The following is a 15461-nucleotide window of genomic DNA, read 5'->3' on the forward strand; positions in this document are numbered from 1 at the left end:
CTAGGGCACAGTGATCATGAGATGATTGAGTTCTCTATCCTTGGAGAAACAAGGAGAAGGGTTACCAAAACTGCCACCTTAGACTTCCGGAGGGCAAACTTTGACCTGTTCAGAAGACTGCTAGACAAAATCCCTTGGGAGGATGCCCTTAAGGGTATGGGAGTCCAGGAAGGATGGACATACTTCAAGAAAGAAGTCTTAAAGGCACAGGAGCAGGCTGTCCCCGTGTGCCAAAAAACAAGTAGGCAAGAAAGGAGGCCAGCCTGGCTAAATAGGGATCTCTTGCTGGATCTCAAAAACAAAAAGAGAGTCTACGACCTTTGGAAGAGGGGGCAAGTCTCTCATGAACACTATAAAGATGTAGCAAAGCTGTGCAGGGAGAAAATAAGGAGAGCCGAAGCGCAGCTAGAACTCAACCTAGCTGCAGCTGTTAAGGATAATAAAAAATGTTTCTATAAATTCATTAACAACAAAAGGAGGATTAGGGAAAATCTCCCTCCTTTGTTGGATGCAGAGGGAAACATAGTCACAAAGGATGAGGAAAAGGCTGAGGTGCTCAATGCCTACTTCGCGTCAGTCTTTAGCAGTGGAACTAGCTGTTCCCTGGACACCCAACCTCATGAGCTAGGAGACAGGGAGGGGAAGCAGAATGAGAGCATCACAATTAAAGAGGAAGAGATCAGTGACCTGCTATGCCGCTTGGATGCACACAAGTCTATGGGACCGGATGGGCTACACCCAAGAGTGCTGAAAGAGTTGGCAGACATGCTCGCCAAACTGCTTTCCATCGTTTACAGGAAGTCATGGCTAACTGGGGAGGTCCCAATGGACTGGAGGGTGGCAAATGTAACACCCATCTACAAGAAAGGCAAAAAGGAGGATCCAGGAAACTATAGACCTGTCAGTCTAACCTCAATACCAGGGAAGGTCATGGAGCAGGTCATCTTGAGTGCCATCAAAACCCACATAATGGGCAACCAGGGGATCAGGCCTAGTCAGCATGGGTTTATAGAAGGCAGGTCCTGCCAGACAAGCCTGATCTCCTTCTATGACAAGATAACCAGATTATTGGATGAGGGAAAGGCTGTTGATATTGTATACCTGGACTTTCGAAAAGCATTTGATACTGTCCCCCATACAATTCTCGTGGAAAAACTGGCTTCACATGGCCTGGATGAGCATACGATCCGCTGGGTCAAGCAATGGCTGACTGGAAGGTCCCAAAGAGTGGTGCTCAATGGATTTAAATCCAGCTGGCGGCCGGTCACAAGTGGTGTGCCTCAGGGCTCAGTGTTAGGACCATTTCTGTTTAATGTCTTTATTGATGATCTCGACAAGGACATAGGGTGTATCATCAGCAAGTTCGCAGATGACACCAAGCTAAGCAGGAGTGTTGATTCCCAGGAGGATAGGGAAGCTCTACAGAGAGACCTAGATAGATTGGATCATTGGGCCAAAATCAATGGTATGAGTTTCAACAAGGGCAAGTGCCAGGTTCTGCACTTGGGCCACAATAACCCCAAGCAGCACTACAGGCTTGGGGAAGTGTGGCTGGAGCTGCCTGGAAGAAAGAGACCTGGGGGTTCTAACTGACAAGCGGCTGAATATGAGCCGGCAGTGTGCCCAGGTGGCCAAGAAAGCCAACGGCATCCTGGCTTGTATTAGAAATAGTGTGACCAGCAGAAGTAGGGAGGTGATTGTGCCCCTGTACTCAGCACTGGTGAGGCCACACCTCGAGTATTGTGTCCAGTTTTGGGCACCTCAATACAAGAGAGATATCGAGGTGCTGGAGCGAGTGCAGAGGAGGGCAACGAAGCTGGTGAAGGGCCTGGAAAACAAATCATATGAAGAGCGGTTGAAGGAGCTGGGACTGTTTAGTTTGAGGAAGAGGAGGCTGAGGGGAGACCTCATCACTCTCTACAACTACTTGAAAGGACACTGTAGAGAGGTTGGTGCTGGTCTCTTCACACAGGTAGCTAATGACAGAACGAGAGGGAATGGCTTCAAGCTTCAACAGGGTAGGTTTAGACTGAACATTAGGAAAGAATTTTTCACAGAAAGAGTGGTTGGGCATTGGAATAGGCTGCATTGGAATAGGAGGTGGTTGAGTCACCATCCCTGGATGTGTTTAAGAGATGTTTAGATGTGGTGTTGGGGGATATGGTATAGGGGAGAACTTTGTAGAGTAGGGTAGATGGTTGGACTTGATGATCCCAAGGGTCTTTTCCAACCTGGACGATTCTATGATTCTATGATATTTTTACTAAATGAGATCTGGTAAGAAAGGGAACAACTTCTAAGAATTTTTCTTTTCCAGGTACTGTTGAGTAAGTTGTGTGTTCTTGACTCTTACGAAATTTGAAAGTTCTTTTTCCCCATTTGGCCCCCAAAAATAAAACAGCCGAGCCTAGAGGACTCGGTCTTTTTATTCCATTAGATTGTTTCCCCAATCCAGTAAGGATAATAGTTATTGCCAACAAGTCAAATATAATCAGTATCATTCTAAAGTGCTTTATTGAGATGTCAGAGCATTATTTTTCTTAATTTTTTTAACATTAGTCCTGGGTAAGCTTGCAACTTAATCTTTGCCAGACAATGACTTAGTGTAGTTATGACTAACATTCCAATCTCTTTATGCTATGCCATGTGCTCAATCTACTTTTACACAGTTGTCTCCCCTTAAATTTTAATATCCCTAAGGAAAGATGTTGCCTGTATGAAATACAAAACCAAACAAAAACAACAATTAAACTGGCAAATATGTAAAGTTTTTGGTTTCCCCTTAAGGGACATGCATAATGAATGATCCTGTTTGAAATGGGCATATATTAATCCCAAATCAATAGCAGAAGAGATGACTATTATATTTTTGTGTTGAAATGACTGTGAAATATAAGGACATTTCCAGCAAAACCTATTTGATATTTTGCCATAACACTAATGAACTGAAATAATCTTGTAATAATGATACTGCTGTGTCAGAACCTACCATCAAACTGATCTTTTTTTCTAGGAACATCTTAAGATCTCCCTGGAGACATGTCCCACTTGGCACTCGGGTAGAGAGATACAGATGCAGCTTGGGTTTGTTGGCAGGCTGAGATGTGTATCTTTTGTAGGTTTTCCACAGGCAAATACAGAATTTTCTGTTATTTAGGCATTAAAATTTATTTGAAGGGGTATTTTTACTGTTAATGAGACACTTAAGTTGCCACGGGCTCTTTTACAGACCACTAGGGTCCCAGTACTACAGGCTCCATGCAGTATGGGGGGCTATAGGGGATGAGCAGCTCTTCAGTTTTCACTGCGCAGAGGTGGTGATGGGACCCAAGCAGGGGAGTTCCAGACTGAAGTGGAATTTACTCTGGCATTTGGGAAACCTGTTGCCTGGTATTCTTGGTGGGGACTGATACGGCTCCTGTCAGATAGGGAGGAGGATGTAGCTTGTGTGAAGTTCAATGTCGTGGAGATGAGTTGTCAGTTGTGCTTGCAGTAGATGTAATGTGCACCTGAAACTCTGCCTTCTACTTAAGTGACCCTTTCCTCTTCCTGCTGAGGGAGATCCTGAAAAAGCAGAATCTGTCCTGGGGGATAGCTGTTTTCCTGTAAGCAAAGTCTTTGCCCTCCGGGGTCTCCCTCCAGCCCTTTCTCTTCTTTCTTTTCTTTGGAGCATGCCATTGGCCTCTTCCACCCCTTTCTAAGAAGCCCAAGAGTAAAGGCAAGTTATGGTGGCTGTTGGTTGGTTGTTTTTTATTCCCGCAGGACAGTATGGAAGTGGGCATGAGTGAAAGAGTTAGTGTGAGTAGATGGAGGGGACCCCGTCTCTACCCATATTTCCTTAAAGCCTCTCATGACTACTCTCAAGTCCTGCTGGCTTCTCCTACTAATAGCAAACTGAACACTGCTCAAATTGCGTTGCAAGCTTGGATTTTTCATATATTGTTAAGAAGTGTTGAGCTGGCCTTGATCAATGTTTTGCAACAAGGGAGAGGTGGTGGAGGGAGATGTAGATGGGTTGCCTTTAAGTCAGGGCTTCTCTGCTTAATCTGTATAATTGATATTTAACCTGCTGCAGCCCAGAGCTGCCTCTGCTTCCCAATAAAAAAGTGATGAGAGAACCTTCATCCACAAACCTTTTCAGTGTTTCCTTAGTGTATATTTATTTGGAAGAAGTTTTGTAACTTGTGTGGCTTTTTGCCTCTGCAGCTGTTGTGTGAACTGATTCTTGGAACTGGAATTGTCAGCTCCAACCAGTGCATAACTTTCTTTTGTTTTGTTTGAATTACTAATGAAATATAAGTGTGCATGACATTGGTGAAGCTTAAAGGACAATGTGCTTGAGATTGCTGGAAGCTGTGATGGTGAATTGGGTGTGAAATGTAGTTTCAATGTTATTGGAGGAGAATTAAGGCAAGTTTGTTTTGGTTTTTTTTTTTTTTTAATTATTTCAGCAAGTGGCTCAATGGATTCGTGCCTGATGATCTGGAGTATGAAACCTCAGATGAGAGCCTATCGCTTCGTGGGCCACAAAGATGCAGTGATGTGTGTTCAGTTTTCACCTTCTGGTCACCTGGTGGCTTCAGGCTCCAGAGACAAAACAGTCCGTTTATGGATTCCCAGTGCGTAAGTATCCATTCCCTTCTATCTCTCTTTTTGTGTTTTAAATATGGATTGGGATTTCCCTTTGCTTCTTGATAGCAGTTCTCCAGCTATGGTACTGGGATCTGTTTGAAGGAAAGAAGAACCATTTTATGTGGCACCTGTGAGAGAGGAGAGGTAATTTGCTCTTGAAATTGCATTGGAAACAAAACTAAAATCCTTTGCAAAGATTAAACTCAGTATTAACTTCCTATGCTAATGTAACAAGTCACTAATGTAACTCATCAATGATGTGGTGCTGGATTTTTCTTGCCCTTCCTTCCCTACTTTCCTCTTAGTAAACTGATCCTTTGCTTCTCTGCCAGTGCTAAACAAGATGCTGAAACACAAGTTGGGGTTTAGTGATGGGATACCCGTTCTGTGAGCAGGGTGGAGGTTACTAGCTTGCATGTCCACAAAACTGTTCTGTGCCTAAGGGTTTTATTTCTTTGTCTAAATATCTTTATTTCTTGGTCTAAAACCAGTAACTCTGTGTTCCATTGACAGTAAATGATGGCGCGTTACTAAGAGAAGACTACTCTGGATTGTGTAGTGACTTTTTTGTGAGCTTGCATATGATTAACAAGAATTTACGTGCCCTTTCAGTACCTTAGCCGCCTTAATGAATCATTCCATTTTTGAGTAGAGGGTTTAGTTGCCTTAACGCATTAACGCTTCACAAGTCCTTGGCAATCATTGTCTGAGAGACCTCATAACTTCTATTGTTTCACTCTGCCACGCGTTGTTTTAATTGATATGCCTTCAGCAAGGAACACTTTGAAATACAACACAAACAGGAGAGAGCTGCAGAACTTCTGCTTGAAAACTTGCTGCAAGTAATGGGTAGTGTTTTGCAGCTGAGATGCATAAAAGCAGGTGTCAATGTTTCCTCTGGTCTCTTGGTTCCCGCATTAAACAGTGGATTGTTTTTTCCGAATGGTCAGGGATACGTAAAGGTATTTGAGTTTCCTTTGCTTGTGACAGAGTTTGTAAATTGCTATTGTCAAAGACTAAAGGATTGTGTCCAGAAATAGACCCGATGATTATGGTGGCAAATAAAAGGGATTTTTAAAAGAAACAAACAAACCCAAACCATGCAAAAAACATACCCCAACTCCAAGATAAACATGGCACTTCAGGTACCTGGGAAAGCTTGTTTATTCTAGTTGTTTATTATTTTTGAGTTATTCTGGTTATGATTACACACTGGCAGCTTTATTTGATGATCTGTTAAACCGTAAGTAACCTCTGCCATGGAACTGATAGGTTCTGAAAGTAACTTTTTAAATTCTGTGATGAAAGTGACTTTTAAATATCTGTGATAATGTTTGCTAGAGTAATACCCTGCTCTAAGTTAAACTAGATTGATGTACCTGTTTCCCCCTACCCATTAATCATCATGAAACTCACCTGAAACTATCAGAATGCCTGAACTCTTGTAAATGGAAATTCCTTGCATTATGCATCTGGGACAGATATGCTACTAGTCACATGTGACAAAAGTATAGGCCCTGCTTCTTGGGCAAATTCCAATTTATCCTTTAGCTACAGAACTGTCTCAGTGCTTTCATAATGGTGAAGTGACTAAACAGTAAATATGGTAGAAATTGCATAAAGTTAAAACTTAATTTATAGTGAAATAAAACCAAAATATGCAGCTTGTGATTTCAATTATAGTCAATTTCAGTTTAGTTAAGCTTTCCTGGAAGAAATTATCACAATGATGTGTCTGCATATATGTTATTAAAAGGCACAAGGTGGATTATGATTAAAACTTAACCATACTGTTCATCAGTCTCCTATAAAGGGATTAACAGTGTCATTTTGCCATCTCCAGAGCTGTGCTGCTAACACAGAATGGTGAAAATAAATTGCCGTCTAAACTTGTTAGATTTCTCAGAAGCCAAACTATAAATTTTAAGAAAGGACCAGGATGTGATGGGGAAAAATGAACTTAAATGGTATGTTGGGTGATTCTATCTTGGTCGCTTAGAGATGTGAGCTCTGTGGCGTAAGTTGCACCTACGGTTGTCATGTCAGAAAAGGGTGAGTGTGGAAAGGGAGTTGTTACTGTTATGGCAGTTGTCAATACCTCACTGCATGGCACCTCTAATCTGTGTTTACTTAGCATTCTTTGCCAGTTTACCTTCTCTAGGTAGAACAAAATAAGAGCATTGAGGTTGAATCAGGTTTGAGACCTTAAGCTTGCTAGCTTTGCGCCATCATTAAAAGGGAAGGGAGAAGCTGCCCCATAGTCTATTTGTGGGCCAGGACTTTATTTCCAAAGAATCTGAAAACGTGCAGTCCCTTTCAAGGGCAATATGTTCCTGAAGGAGGTAATGCTATGCTGGTATATGGATTTTTGTCTTTGGGATTTTTTTTATAAGCTGTGCTGACAGAATTTTGCGATTTCATGTTTCTGCATGAGTTTCTGTTAGTCTTGGGGATGTTCTGTGGGCTTGGACAGAAAGAAAACTTTCCTGAGAAGTAACCTTTATTGTTCCTTGCCTTCTGGCAGCTAAAGGATTAAATAAAACTAGGCAGCTCTGACCTTTTTTGAGGGAGGGAGGGAATATTACTGGAAAATATATAGTATTTTGATTTTTGGCCTTTACAGATTTAGCCTCAGTATAAAACCTGTTAAATCCTAATGGAGAAGGGAGGAAACCACAGTGTCTTTCTGTTGTTCTCTTCTGTCTGTGAATACAGAGCTCCTGGTAGTACAGTACGTGCTGGAGATGTATTTTGGACTAAGAGTCCCATATACCTGTTGGATCTCTAAATATGTTGTGCTTTGGATTGCTAAATATGCCTTGCGCTTATTTGCCAGAAGAATGCCTTTTGCATTTATTTGGAAATTATGGGTAAAGCAGAGTAACACCTTGTCTTTTGTCTTGCCTGGCTCAGTTAATGGTAGCTTGCTCAAAGTTGTATAACATCAGGCATGCTGAGTTCAGTTGTTGTTTCTTGTGTGATGCCGCATGAGAAGGGTTCAGCTGGAGTATGGACTGTTACAGGAATAGTCTGTAATAGTGAGGTAGTTGCCTGCTTGCTCTGTCTAGATGAATGATGAAAACGCCTCCCTCCTCACCTGCCTTGCAGCAAAGGACCTGGTAACATTACAGAATCTCAGCATCTTCTTTTATATTGATGTTTCCATAAATGCTGTTTTTAAATGGTTACACAAACTTAACAATAGCATTTTTTACCCCTTTGTAGGAAACATGGGTTGTTTCCTGTTGGATTGGGCTCCCGTATTGAACTGGATCAAGTGGTTTTAGCTACGTATTCTGCAGCGCGTGAGCTTTGAGACATCCTATTTTCTGTCAGGTTCTCATGTCCAGTTTGTTACAAGCTCATGCAGCATGAGTTTGTTTGGGGTTGATCAACGTTTTCTTTCTAATGTAAGCACATGCAGTTCCCATAGAAATGCTGGTTAACAGCACGGTCAGCATACAGAAGCTTTGTGTTTTCAGGTACGTATTGTCTTTGCTGTCCTGTTGTGCAATTTTAAAGTATTCTTTCCTTCTGTATAGCAAAGGAGAATCTACTGTCTTCAAGGCTCATACGGCAACTGTAAGAAGCGTTCATTTCTCCAGCGATGGCCAGTCCTTAGTTACAGCTTCTGATGACAAAACAGTCAAGGTGTGGACAGTTCACAGGCAGAAGTTTCTATTCTCACTTAGTCAACACATAAACTGGGTTCGCTGTGCCAGGTAAGAACGGCTTTCTGACAAATAAAGGTGGGGATTTATTCCTCAAAGCAGAGACTGAGTATCATGGTCTTGTGTAACACATTTCTATTCGGGGTGATTCAAGTGTGTCTAGTGACTGAAATGTACTGGAAACCTGAGGAGAGATCTCTTCAGGATAATAGTTGTGCACCCGCTTTGTGTTTCTTCAGTGATCTTTGTCAAGCAGAGACTTTCCTGCTTAATGATTTGTTGTGTTTTGCTTCTACCTCATATGGAGACTTCCGCATCTTGAAGTTGCCAACAGAAGCAGAATTAGACATTTATAATATAATTGTTATTTCACCTTAGTTGCTTTTAGACTTGTCATGTCTCTAGTTATAAATGCTCACCTGTGCTCCTTTGAAAAAGACTGAAAGTGCTGCCACAATAAAAACATTATTTCCTGACAACTATATCAGATTTGGGTTTCAGTTGTCCATTTCATTGTTCTGAGGAATTTTTATGTATATATGCATCTAGGATAAAGCCACAGTTTCTCTGTTGGTGAAAAGTTCATTATAGTTCTTCAATGTGGCGGGGGCAGTGGCTATATATATATCTACTATAGATGCCCACAGTATAGCAGAAAGAATGTTTTGTTTTTCCAGTATGGATGATGATGATGATCTCTGGTTAGGGACTCAAGTCCTGATCCTGTAAAATGTATCCCTCTGGAGAGAGGTATTGATCTGTCTTGTATATGAAATTTTGAGATAGGAGCTTAATGCGTTCTTCTAAGGCACTCAAATGATTAAGTTTCTCCTGCTGCTGCTGGTATCTTGGGAGTAATTATATCGCTCTGAATGCTTGTGGCAAGGGTAGGAATTGTTTTGAATCAAGGTCTGGAAACAACTTGATATGTTTAAATTGAAACAAGTAGGACAGATCTTAAGTCAGTCTCAAGACTTTCTTGAGGGTTATTTTATACGCTTGTGGAATCAGGGGTAGTTTGAGGGCTTATTGCTTGCCTTTTTTTCCCCCTCAACTTACAGCAACTGGGTTTTTAGGCTCACTGATTCAGTGTGACTTCTTGAAGAGCGAGGTGTGTTTGCCAACGTACTTCGACAGCTGGCCAAATCCAGTTGACCCCGTATACCTTTTGTTTGGGGGCACTTCTTAATTGCTATAACTCTTGTTTTAGATTCTCTCCTGATGGACGATTGATAGTGTCAGCCAGTGATGATAAAACTGTCAAACTGTGGGATAAAACCAGCAGAGAATGCATACATTCCTTCTGTGAGCATGGGGGGTAAGTACCTGGTGGGGCAGGAGGGCCAGCCTTCCTGTGATTTCTGAAGTGGGGGTGCCTAGTGAATGTACCCCTGGCTTTGTGGCTGCAGTCAGAGGTACTTGTCCTGCCAATTGCTTCTACCTCTTAAATAATCATTAGCACCTATTACAAAAGCAGCCAGCAGAGGGGACATGCAAAAAGAACTTTTAGAATTGCTTTGACCTATTTACGGCTTCTCCAGATTGCAACCTTGAGCGTTATATTTCAGTAACTGTCCAGCCTGTCAAGCCTTAGTTTCTTGATGATTATTTATTTTTGGAGATGCTTAAATTCTTTTTCTTCTAGCTATGTTAAGCTGCTTTATTTTTCTCTTGAGTTGAAGTAAATTAAGAGCAGAAGTGTACTGGCAGATTGGTACTTGGATGCTTTATTTCATCCTCAAGTTTCTGAATAGCAGTTATTCCAAAAACCACTTTGTATTTGGAAAAACAGCTGTGGAATTGGTATTTTTTTCATGAAGAATATTGAGCCACAGCAAAAGCTAATTTCTCCAGAAACACAAAACAAGTCCTTAGAGAACTGGTTTATTCCTAGTTTCTTGCTGCATTGAATTTCTAAGTACCAAGTTGTGTTCTTTCCAGGCAATATACAATGGTATCAAGACAAATTGAGATGGTGTTATTTTATCCAGTGCTTTTAAGATTATAGTTTGTCCAGACAACCAATTTAAATACCTCAACTTCCACATTCGTTACAAGAACTCTCAAAGGATAATTTATTTTATCCAAGTTCTTGTGTGGCTTTGGTGAGGAGTTACAAGGTACTCTTCAGTGAAGGTTCTGAAGGTTTTAGTGTACTTGTGTGTGCAAAATAAAACTTGATTGCGTATACGTCTAGGAGGGAACTTGGTCTCAGCCTCGCTACCTTACAAGTGGCAATATATGATTTCAGGCATAAATTCAGTTCCATCTTGAAAATAGTTAAGTGTAATAGAAAAAAAAATCTGTTCAGTCTTGTACACACCATTCTAGAAATCCTGTTAATTTAATAGGAGTCATATATTATGCAAACATTAAATGAACACTTGAAAACGCTGTTGTGACAGTTGGATCCATCAGATTTCAGGAGGCTTGTGTCTGCAGCTCCTACAGCTTGTAATGCAAAACATTGAAGACTGTGTGCTTAGCTATAATCCTGCAGTCTACTTGGGGTTATTAGCAAGGTCTTAAGAGAAATTCAGCAATAAAAACTTTCACATTAACTCCTCCTTTCCATATTGTTCAATGCATCATGATGTAGCTTCCCTTCTTGAAAAGACCTTTTTGATCTTTAGCGAGAGTTGAATGTTAAACAGTTGGATTTAACTGCAATTTACAGGTTTGTGAATCATGCGGATTTTCATCCCAGTGGTACATGCATTGCTGCGGCTGGTACAGATAACACAGTGAAGGTGTGGGACGTTAGGATGAATAGACTTCTCCAACATTATCAAGGCAAGTTAAGATATTAGAAAAATCAGACCTTTCCACGTTTTGATATGAATTGCTCTGAAATCCAAGGACTGTTTCTCCATCCTTTGCTGCTTTTCCAGAAAGTCACTGGGTTAGGTCTGCCAGTGGAAGCCTTTTTTTTTTTTTCACCAAACATCATGCTTTGCTTTGTGTTAGCTCCAAGACTGATTCTCATAGTTGGTGAAAAACACCTCTGTTCTGATTCCTCCTCCTCTGCCCACCCTCAAAAAGCAAAAAAGGCACAATGCTGAAACTGTCCCATGTCGCAGGGTGTGCATAGGTGTTATCTGCGATGCCACTGGGCTTGTTTTCACTGTTCTTGAGGAAGTTATGTGTAGTAAAAAGGATGTGGCCTTTGCATCCAAATAAGCCTAGATGAGGAATCAGATGCTTTCCAGCGAAGCAAAAGTTTAAGTTCTTCATGAGAAAACTAGGAAGAGTTAACAAAAGAGGAAAATCAAAATCAAGCAATTGCAATTCTATACCATGATCCATGTTTACAGCTCTCTTTCCAGTATCTGCTTTGGTTTTCAGCTTCTGGAATTAGCTTTGACCTTCTTACAACTTTTCCAGGTTGGCTTGTCCTTGGAGTAGCTGGTTTTTATATTTAGAAGTCTACATCCTTTTTTTTTTTTATCTGGTCACCCTTACCTTCAAAACGGTATATCCTCTCCTTACCTGTTCTTGTCAAACTGTTTAGTGCTGTTATTTGGTAGAACTGGATAGAAAAGGGTCCTTTCCCATCCCCACAAGCTTCTTGGAGTTTGATCGCCCTGCTTTGTGCATATTAGCTGCTTGAGCCTAAATGTGGCTTTTTCTTTCCTTTGCTGTTAACAATTTTTTAGGGCTACTGTAGTATTTTCTAAATCCATACATTCTCAAGCACTGTTTCCAGTACAGATAGCTTATTAAACTTAATTTTGTTAGCTTTTCATGAAGACTACTTCTGGCATGATAGCAAAGCAGATCAGAGAGACGGGGCTGGAGCTTGGTGTATTGTTCTTTCTGCATCAGATGCTCTCAGTTCCTGCTGTGGCAGCCGCACAGCTGAACACCAGGCAGAAAAGGCAGAGTCGTAAAACAGCTTGCAGTTGATTCCTGCTAACTTTGCAAGAGACAAAAACTGAGTTCTAAATTAAAGCTGTTGGTCCTCCTGGCTTTGTGTAACTAGAATTGTTTTTTGAAGTGCTTTAGACTCTGTGTCCTTTTACTCACAAGGCAATGGAAAATTTGCAGGCTCTCAGTACAGGTTCTGTAGTTTCTCTCGATATAGAAAGGCAGAAAAAGTATAGTGATGTTTAAGGAGCAGAGGAGTTCTGTTTGTCTACCTTCACAGCAACCTGTGAAAGACCAGACCTCTTCTGGTAGGTAAGAGCGATGGGAGTTACCCATCTCAAAGCAAATGCAGATTGTCTGCAGAGAAGCTGTTAAGATTATGAAAGTCCTTTGGGTTCCATAAAAAAGTAAGTAAAAGCTCACCAGAAAGAGGTTGCTGTGGAGCAGAAACAGTCTGTAAACTTTAGAATACTTTTCTAATTCTGCTGTATATAGGATGCTGTTCTTTTGGTCTTTGCATGTAGATGGAAACACCATCACGATCATCTGATCGGACTGCTAAGCACTGATGGTGACACCATCATCACTGGAACGGGGCTTTTGCTTGGGTAGAAAAAACTGCATATTCCGTATTTTTAACACCAGCTTCCTGCTTTCTGGGTTGTGTTTTATTCCTGGCTTCCAAATGTGGAGTCCTCCTCTCATGTGTGTTCTCCCTCTGTAGTCAAGCGCTCTTTGAACTCTTTTTGTTCAACTATAGACCTGCCTGAGGTCCTTGAACTCTCATATAGCAGGATTTATTTTTTTTCTTCAGTTATTCTTATGGACTCACAATCGCTGCCGGTTCTCTGATAGTTAGCAAAATCTAATGGAAATGAAACATTTTGAAGACTTTTGTTCATCTGTATAGAGCTGGTACAGTTACAATGGTGTATACTGATGTATGAGTCTTTGTGTAATGAGTATTGTTAACTTATGGCCGTATCAAAACTTGGAAATGCCTTTCTGAAGTCTTGTTGCTAAAATAGGTAGCATATTTAAATACTTCAACAGTTCCAGGTTTTCCTTTAACCTACTTTATCAGCTTTTCAGCAGTGGCAAGATCTGCAGCGTGTGTTTCCGGCCACAGTATAACTTGGCTCAAAACCCATCTCTTCCTGCTTTCCACTTAACTGCTATTAAATTGTCCAAATCCAATGTCATTTAGGTTGGCTGACAGATTTATTTTTTGTGTCTTGGAGTTATATTTTTCTCGTGTATCCCACCCTTACTGAATAGCATTTTAGGCTGGCACCTTTGCTATCGAAGTGATCTTTTCCTGTTTATGAGTGTTATTTTTAACAGCTACTGTGTAAATCCTAATTGTGTATTAAACTTTGGACTAGGAATAGTCATAAAAGACGAAGAAACCTAAAATGCATACAGTGGTAGCTGTTTGCAGTCACCTCAAGGCCCTGTGGCTGCAAATGGATGCATTTGTAATGTGTTCTGGAGATGTATTTGTAAGTCTTGCTCTTCCGAGGGGTTTATACACATGCCTTTCGGCTAAATCAGATTTAGTTTTGTGGCTCTCCCATGTGAAGCTGCCCTCTCAGTCCCACTAGAGGGCATCCCCTCCCTCAATACCTGCTTGTGCTGCCGGATTTCAAGGGAATCCATTTTAAAGATTGAGTTGCATCCAGGAGTTAATAGATAAGTAGCCTGGCCACAGATTCTTGCGTGTTAAAGTTGGGTTGTTTTCAAAAACTGGTAAGTCTTTTAGCAGTGTTGCTTTTGTTGCCAGGACTTGTTCCAACTGTGACATTTGTAAATGAAAGTTGGAAGTAGAGAGCAAACTGCAAAAGCTTTTGTATGGTGTAGTGTGATTCTTTTGCTTTTTTTTTTTTTTTTTTTAAGCTGAGTAAAGGATGCTCTGGTCACATTTAGTGTACAGGAGAGCAGACGGATGCTTTATTCACTCCTCTACTTGGCACTGACTCTTCTTGTACAACGGATCAGCCCCCTACAAAAATGGACAATGTTTATTGCATGATGTTTTTTCCCTGTGCAGAGTTGGGGCGGAGGGTGTGCGCCTCTATTGCAGGTCTATGGAAATGGCTACAACCTGTTTTTTTTATACTGATGTTTAAAAAGAGCAATTGGTACTTCTATACAGTTCAGACAGAGCTGGACGGTGGCTGTCTGTTGACTGGAGACTGTGGCTGTGTCAAGTTCATCCTAAGTTATCTCCTCAGCGGTGGTTATTAAGTTGTTGCATTCCCTGATAATTCTCCCAAGTCTGACAATACTAATTTTATGTAATGTTCAGTCACTACAGGCTGGCATGACTCAATTTTAGTCGTTAACCCTCCAGTTTACGTCTTTTAACCGGCTGTTATTTTTCTAGAGCGTGGCTGGTAGAAAGGTAGGCTTGTAGGAGCAAGTCACTAGGAGATGCCACCTTGCGCTGCACCAGATTTATTGTTTACAACATGAAATCAAGTGAGGTTGCAGGCCATGTTGGAAAGTTTTTGAAGAAGTTGTGCGAATGGTCTCGTGGGGAGGCACAAGCTGGTTTGGCAGAAGAGAGATGATGTTTTCTCTGAGCTTATGACAGCCAAGAACTCCTTGGGCACAGAAGCTGCGACTGCTTACATGGCCACAGTCTGTGTGATTCCTTTCCATTATGAGAAGGTTTTTTGGTGAAGCTGGAAATATTTATTTATTCGCTATCTGGAATTTCGAGGATGTATCATTAATTTAATCTATTTCTGGTTCCTTTCAGGAATCTTTCTTAGTTGACAAAATAAAGTGTGCTGTCTGAATATAGACACTAATGGGGTGAGGAATGTTGCAAATCACTCAGAACATAAATACATTTCTCATTTGAAAAATTAGCACTCTTTAAGAAGGAAAAACTCCACAGAGACTCTTTCTTCCTTTAATAGTGTAATATATAGTGTAATACAGGCTGGGATGAGGGGGTAGAGGAAGCTCTAGCTGTGCAATAGAGGCAGTATTCACTAACAAGAATAACTATTCAGAAGTTATCTGTGTTGAGTTAAGGTTTTCTTCTGTGTTTTTGTAATAGTCCAGGTCAACAGCAGTTATGTTTTCAGAACGTAAGCTAAGGTATCTAGTGTTTCTGGGAGTTTAAAAAGTAGATGTATTTTGGTTTACAATTGAGCAAGGTTATTTCAGATTTCTGCTTCAGATTGCACCTGGAAAAGATAATATTTGGTTCTAGTGTCTTTAAAATTGTGAGTGTCTTTTAACATGCAGTTTGAATTTGGAATGCACAGTACACTCTGT

The 15461-nt window shown here is 40.9% G+C and overlaps 1 protein-coding gene across 1 annotated transcript in view; it reads left to right on the forward strand.

Annotated features, from left to right (window-relative positions):
- Nucleotides 1-15461, forward strand: part of POC1A (POC1 centriolar protein A) — a 62476-nt gene that overhangs the window by 5802 nt on the left and 41213 nt on the right. The window contains exons 3-6 of the mRNA XM_074151696.1: nucleotides 4452-4623; nucleotides 8175-8354; nucleotides 9514-9621; nucleotides 10981-11096. Of these exons, the coding sequence (XP_074007797.1) occupies nucleotides 4452-4623; nucleotides 8175-8354; nucleotides 9514-9621; nucleotides 10981-11096 (576 nt within the window). The remainder of the gene's footprint in view (nucleotides 1-4451; nucleotides 4624-8174; nucleotides 8355-9513; nucleotides 9622-10980; nucleotides 11097-15461) is intronic.

This window comes from Numenius arquata, chromosome 8 (assembly GCF_964106895.1).
Source record: "Numenius arquata chromosome 8, bNumArq3.hap1.1, whole genome shotgun sequence".
Classification (NCBI taxonomy): domain Eukaryota; kingdom Metazoa; phylum Chordata; class Aves; order Charadriiformes; family Scolopacidae; genus Numenius; species Numenius arquata.